The sequence below is a fragment of the Echinops telfairi genome, unplaced genomic scaffold (genome assembly GCF_000313985.2).
Source record: "Echinops telfairi isolate 266 unplaced genomic scaffold, ASM31398v2 ScPeMD7_7473;HRSCAF=8511, whole genome shotgun sequence".
Lineage (NCBI taxonomy): Eukaryota > Metazoa > Chordata > Mammalia > Afrosoricida > Tenrecidae > Echinops > Echinops telfairi.
In genome coordinates this window covers 12,285,012-12,292,164 of record NW_022111377.1, presented here as the reverse complement: position 1 = coordinate 12,292,164, position 7,153 = coordinate 12,285,012, and the positions used below count along the sequence as shown (strand labels likewise).

The window sequence follows — 7,153 nt, the reverse complement described above, 5'->3', positions numbered from 1 at the left end:
AAAAAAAAAAAAGACTTCATCAAGTGGTTTAGACTAATGAATGCAAAGTGGATGATCTGAAATGTCAATCCTCACCTAATTTACAATAATTTATTAAAAATACTTCATCAAAAGAGTAGAAAGAGAATCCACCAACTGAGAAAAACATTTTGGCAATGATACATCAAACAGGAGACTCATTTCTATAAGCTATAGAAAATTCCAACCCTTCAATAAGAAAAAGATGAATAATCTAATTTAAAAATGAAGGAAAGCCTTCATTTCACCAAAGAAGGAAAACAGTAAACATGGAGAAATGATCATGATCCTTAGTTATCTGAGATATGCAAATCAAAACAACTAGGAGATGCCAACTTACACTGACATTGAGAACAAAGCTAAAAAAAATTTTTTTTTCATTGAAATCAAAACCAAACCAAGACACAAAATAGCAAATGCTGGAAAGGATGCAGCAAGATTGGAGCCCTCAAACCCTGCTGGTGAGACTGTAGACTGTGAACTGTGGAAAGTGGAGTGGTGCTTCCTGAAATAATTGGGGATAGAAATACTATCCGATCAGCATTGCCTTTACTTGGTCTACATCTTAAGGTAAGAGGTGTAGCAGGGACAGATAGAAGCACACCGATGTTCGTCAAAGCACTATTAACAATAGCAAGAACGTGGAAACAGCGTATTTCCCACCAGTGGAAGAACAGACAATAAACCGTGGTGCATGCACACCATACAACATGACTGGTTGCTAAAGAACACGATGAAACGATGCAGCACCTCATGGCAGGGTGGATTTGGAGACCATTATGTTGAGTGAAGTTAGTCAAATACAAAAGGGCAGAAATTGTATGAGACCACAATTAGAAAAGAAATGAAGACAACGCTTTCATACCAAAAGAAACAGGCTTTTGATGGTTACAAGAGGGAGGAGGGAAACAGAGGGAAGGGAACAGAGTAGGCCAGAGAGTCGACAGGGATTGACCTGGGTGAAGGAGAAGATAATATTCTGCAAGAGGGAGGGAGAAGAGAAAGAAGGGGGGAAGGTGGGCAAGATCTCGGGAGAGTCAATAAGTGGTTGCATACAAAAATGCCGTCTAAATGTCGACTCCCACCTAGTTCACAATAAAAAGTAACAACAACAGTGTCTTCCTTTTCCACTAAGAAATTCAAGAAAATGAAATTGTGATGGGGAAACTTTTTCCATTGAGAAGTATTACACTAATAATAAAAAATGAGAGGCTGAAGGAACATATTGCACTATTTTATATTGATGGAATTACAACTATTGTAACCAAAAAGATGTTGGTAAATCATTAAATGGAAAACTAATTTGTCCTGAAAAATTTCACCCAAACTACACACACACACACACACACACATTATCTTTGTAAGCCCTAAATAATTAATCTGGGAAATGATCATCAATAACCTATGATGTCTTTTATAATTTTAACTGTTTTGTTGATATAACTCATCCACCATGCAATTCAGTGGTTTAAATATTCTTTTAAATATTCTTAAAAGTTAAGCAATCACCATCACAATTCATTCTCTTTTTTTGGTGGTATTCATTCTTGTGCTCACAATTGTGCTCATTTCTCCCCAACCGCCCCTGCCGTGAATCTCCCACAAACTGTTCATCTAGTTACTGTTGCTATAGATTTGTGTTTCCTGGACTTCATGTACAAGAAAGCATGCAAACAAAGAAACAAAATCCACAGAAAAGTCTCATTTTGAAAGAAAACACAAAAGAATCAAAACTAGAACAAATTAAAAGTGGTTGAAAAGAGAAAGCAAATGATCAGGTGTTCAGTTTTAACCTAAACATATCTGCATTAATGTACTCTCCAAAGCACCCTGACTGTGGGCACAGCTGTTCACATCCTGGTCAGTAGTCAGAGGGGAGTCACCAGAGCTGACCCCAGGTGTGGATTCTGCAAATGGATTGGGGGCTTTCACTGCCGTCTTAGCCTTTGCCAAACCAGGTGCTCAGAATTTAAAAGCTTATAGCATCTTAAAAAGAGAGAAACTTTAGATATTTTGTACCTTCTGATGGAAGGTACCAGCTTAAAAGCAAACAAATTTAAAACTACCACCTGAGTGCGATTTTGTTTTTATTGTTTTCTGTTGGGTCTCCCTGCTGTGAAGCACAGGAGGAGTGGATGCATAATGATAATAACACAGACCAGGGGCTATAGGGAATGCAAGGGTGAGGGGAGGGAGTAGGAGGGAAAGGAGATTTCAGGAGTAAACAATGAAGGCAGGAGGGGGAGGGAGCACTAGACCTGATTGTGATTGCACCAGTCATCTCAAAGATGATGTAACCATGGGCGGGGTGGGGGATGCTCTAAATTGATGTGCCAATGATTGCACAATTCTCCTTGATCTGATTAAACAATTGAACTGTTGAGTTGTATGCTATGTAAACTATGTGCCAATAAAACTGTTGGGGTGGGGTGGAAGCCAAATAAAATATTTTGTAGAAAAAATTTTAAACATGAATAAAACTGTAACAATAAAGATGCATCACATCTCCCACCACTGTCAGTTCTGACTCGGTGACCTGTAGAGTAGGATCGAATTGCTCTCTGTGGTTTCTGAGGCTGTAAATCTTACGGGAGCAAACAGCCTCATCTTTCCCCTGAGGAGCAGCCGGTGGGATCTGAACTGCTGACCTTGTGATTATCAGTCTAACAAGTAACAGCATTGGGACTCCATAGATGAAGTACAGGGCATAGTAAAACATAGTAAATGGCTAGAAATGCAGTCAGCAAAGTCAAGACCGGATAAATAACTCCCCTTTTACGTTTCCAAAATTTCAAGAGATGAGAAAAAAGGGTCGTGGCAGCTAGAAAACACACTTAAAACATAGAACAATTATTTGGTTTTTTTCAAAAAAAATTTAAGGACTTTAGCAGATTATGATTCAATTTTAAAATTAAGAGGGTTTTTTTTTTTAATCTGAAAATGTGAACATTGAATTTTTGATGACCTTAAGGAAATTATTATTATTTAGAGGAGATTATGTTAATCGGCTATTTGTTTTTCAATCCTTCTGTTTTAGAGATGCACGGGAAAATGTTTACAGATTGAGAATTTGCTTGGAAATAATCAAGGGATGCAAGAAGGTGGAAATAAATCAGAGACAAGATCATCCAATCGCTGGCGATAGCTACATCTAGAGTTGTGTACTCATACGTGAAGGGTTGTATTCTTGCCTCGACATTTATTTATATTCATGAGTTTCAATAACAAAGACTTTTAAAAAAACACTTAAAATTGACATTCTTCTTTCTTCCAATCCAAAAGTATAATCAGGGACCGTACATTTCTATCTCAGAAGCAGCTGTTAGAAGGTGCCTCGTAGCTTCTGGAGGAAGCACTTAATTGCAAGATGTTAGAGTCCCGAGTTAGCACACTGGCTAGTTGGTGCCTCAGTGTGTAAAATTTAAGATCTCTGATGAGTAATTATCTGGGCTTTAAAGCAGGGTCCACAAGGATCTCTGAACAGATAGCTTGTCTTGATCACATAGTGCATCTGCATCTACATCCTCTACACATAGATTCATATTCCTTAGGATAATGGCATTTTCAGTTGGGAGGTATTTTTTTAATATTATCGAAGAAGTGTGATCATACACTGCCTTTAGTTGCGATGGAATCTATACTGCTACTGCTCGATCACTCCAGACCTGTCTCTCCCAACTCCTGTTCCCATCCCACCGAATGGTTGTCAACGTAGCATGCCTTTTTCTTGCTTATTTCCTAGTTATGAGAGTTAGATGACATGACACAATTACATTTCAAGTTTCATTGTGACAGAAAAATGTGAGATGTCATGCAACACGTCTAGAGCTCAGTCTATTGTACAAACGAGTCCAGAGAAGGTTCAATCGAAATTGTCTGATTCCAGTCTCCCCAGCCCTTCTGACAGAACGGGGAGATTTATGCACATAATTGAGGGCCTGCCATTCTCGTTGTCAGCTTAGAAGCCTGGACTCTGTTTTGATTTCCCCTTATGTGCAACACACCATGAAGAATTATTGTCAGCAATGCACATGCTTTTATGCACCCCTCTAGGACCCCGTGGTCTAAAATCAGGGCACCTTGGTGATATTTTAAAAGTCAGTTTGTTCACGGTAAGTAGTCTTGTCAGATACAAGCACAGCAAGCATCCTGAGTTTACTCCCACCATCAGTTTCATCTTGGAGCCTAACACGCTGGTTGGTGGTGGACCCCATAGGACAGCGTACAATTTCCCCATCAGGTGTTCAAGAACCCTGAGGGCATAGTGGTTGTGTGCTGGGCTGCTAACTACAACATTGATAGTTCAAAACCACAAGCTGCTCCGTGGGGGAAAGATGAGGCTTTCTACTCCTGTAAAGAGTTATAGTCTCAGAAACCCCCAGGGGCAGTTCTACCTTGTCCTATAGGGTCACTATGACTCCGAATCGATTCATGGCAATTGAGGGTAAAGTGAGTAAATAAGTAAGAGAATGAGTCATGCTTATAGTAGCAGATGGCCACACCTTTCTCCTATGGAGTGGCCTTTGGATTTGAGCCACCGTCTCTTCTGTTATCAGGTGAGTGTTCAACTACCAAAAGGGTAGATATCTTCACATGACTTGTATTTCAAGTGACATTACTTGCTTTTATGGTTTTTAAGCAAACTACTTGCTTTCCAACCCCCTGTATCCTTCAGAATCGCATTTAATCTTTGGACACAAGAAGTTGCCAATACTCACGAAAGAGCACCACCATCACCCCGCTTGGCTTTCCATCCACAGTTTCACAATCACTGCCAAGTAGGAAGATGCTCTTGTCTCCTCGACACCACCGTGTCACCGCTGTCTGTCTTGGAAAGCCACTCTCTCACTGCTTTTGTTGGCGCTGACAGAGCATTGACCTCCAGCTCATCGTGGTCCCAGGCACAATGGAATAAAATGCTTCCGGTTCTGCGCTAGCCCCGTGACTGAGCGTTAAGATTCACAGAGTTCTTACCATTGAAGTTTCAAGAGCAGATCACCAGACCTTTCTTTCTAGCCCATCCTCATCTAGGAACTCCAAAGAAACGCCCGCAGCATCATAGCAACACCCATGCCTCCACCGCCACATGAGTGAGTGGTGGCTGGGCAGGACGTGTACTGACCAAGCATTGCAAGCAACGTAGCGTTGGAAGAAGGCAGGAGTTAGAGCAGATGGAGTGAACAGGAGCATAGAGCAAGTTGAAGTCTATTGGCCATCAAAGGCTTTATTTTATGAATCCTAAAACCCATGAGAGTTCTGTTACCGAGCCAGCAATGCCTTGAACATTAAGATAAAGTAATGTTTAAGACACACCTGATGTCCGTCAGCCTTCGCTTTTGGCACAGCTTGTGTCCTGGGTGTGACATGCAGGGAAAATTCATTTTTAAAAATCCTTACCTGGCAGGTGAAGAGTATTTGTGCTGTTCAAGGAACTGAAAATGTAGTCTGTGAAATAGTCTGACGAAGGCAGGTGTGCTTGTCCCAGACAAACATTTTGGAGGGACAGAGCAATGATGGTTGCAGCCAACTGAGGAAGCGTGTTTTCATCCGCCCCTTCGCTCCTTAGTATTCCAGATTTTTCATGCAGCCTTTTGGTTTCCATACACTAAAATCCAGACCAAAGTGGGGGGAAATGTTAGCTTCTCAATTCGTTTTTACGTATAGCAGCTCTAAGAATTCCCCAGGAGACAAAGAAGAGTTCTTTATCTGAAAGAGAATTAGACTATTTGTGGCAACATGGCTTTCAACATTCTGTTATCTGAGATGTAAAGCAATTTAGGACATAATGCTTTCTTTATCTGCCATGAGTTGAGTTTTCTAATCGACTGGCCCTCCTTGATCTCATCTTTCTCATGACCCCCTTGAAGATCTGTGTTCTCTGAGAAGACCTTCTGCTTTTACTGACGGCCTTTCCCTAGATGCATTGCTTCTCTCCAGCTTCAGGTGCAGCCTACCCTGGCTTTATACAAGTTATGCTCCCTGTACTATCCCAGAGAACCTCCACTTGAACAGCTGGAGACTTCATTCTCAAGTTCAGTGTGTGCTAATTGCAAAGCAAAGCCAGCATGCAATAGTAATTGTGTTTTTTAATCTCCCTCCCTTTTAAAATTATGTGTCTGTCAATTTTCCTTTATTAAATATGAGCACCTGAAGACTACTACTCTTATATAAGAATTTACATAATTTATTTCAACATTTGCTCATTGCCAGTCACTATGCTAATCTGATGGCATTTGTGGGGGGGGGTATGCATTTAACCTCTCAGAGGTCTGTGAGGTACACTCCTACTCCCTCTTATAGGTCACCTGGCCTCGAAGGGGTGAGCGTCCAGATTTAACTTCATGTATGATGACACAGAGTCGTTCTTAAATGCTCTTTTACTTTGATGTGGAAGTAAATTGAAACGCAGAATGGTGATGAGACTTTTATAACATCCAATTGAGTGCCATACCCTAGGGGCTGAAATAGGCAGAAAAGGCTTTCGTATGCTATCGACTACCACCTCGCCAGGTAACATTGGATAAAGCATTTACCATTTATAGCCATCATCTGCATACCTCAAAGTTTATTAATATTGAATCATATGTATGAAAGACTTTATATAGTTCCTGACGCGTGACACAATCACTAAATCTTAGCTACTATCCTAATTGCCCCCAGTGTCTAAAGTGTGTCGGATAAGATCAAAATGAAGAAGAGCCTTGTATTTAATGCTATGGAAAATAGTTCCCATAAAGATTCTAACAAGCCAGTGAAAACAATAAACAAGAAAATACTACTGTAGGTACACTGGAGAAGTATTACGAAGAATTCTATGAGCAAAATATTGACTTTCCTAGGAAACATCAAAGGAAGATGGAAGGAATACAAAGGTCACTATACTGATGGTCAACCATGTCTAGGAACAGAAATACCAGTTTGGGTCAGGCACACCTCAGAACACTTGATTGTGCTCATGCCGAACCTGTACACAGACCAAGAACAGACATGTTCCTACCCAGTTGAAAATCAGGGGGGTAAATGTGCTTTTAGTTGTATCATTTCACCCTAATTCTTAATCTTTATGATGAGCAAATAATCCAAAAAGTTGGACTACATAGACAAGAATGCAGTATCAGAATTGGAGAGAAAAAAA

The 7,153-nt window shown here is 40.4% G+C and overlaps 1 protein-coding gene across 1 annotated transcript in view; it reads right to left on the bottom strand.

Annotated features, from left to right (window-relative positions):
• Positions 1 to 7,153, bottom strand: part of SLC39A12 (solute carrier family 39 member 12) — a 76,817-nt gene that overhangs the window by 56,357 nt on the left and 13,307 nt on the right. The window contains exon 4 of the mRNA XM_004716020.2: positions 5,416 to 5,623. Within this exon, the coding sequence (XP_004716077.1) occupies positions 5,416 to 5,623 (208 nt within the window). The remainder of the gene's footprint in view (positions 1 to 5,415; positions 5,624 to 7,153) is intronic.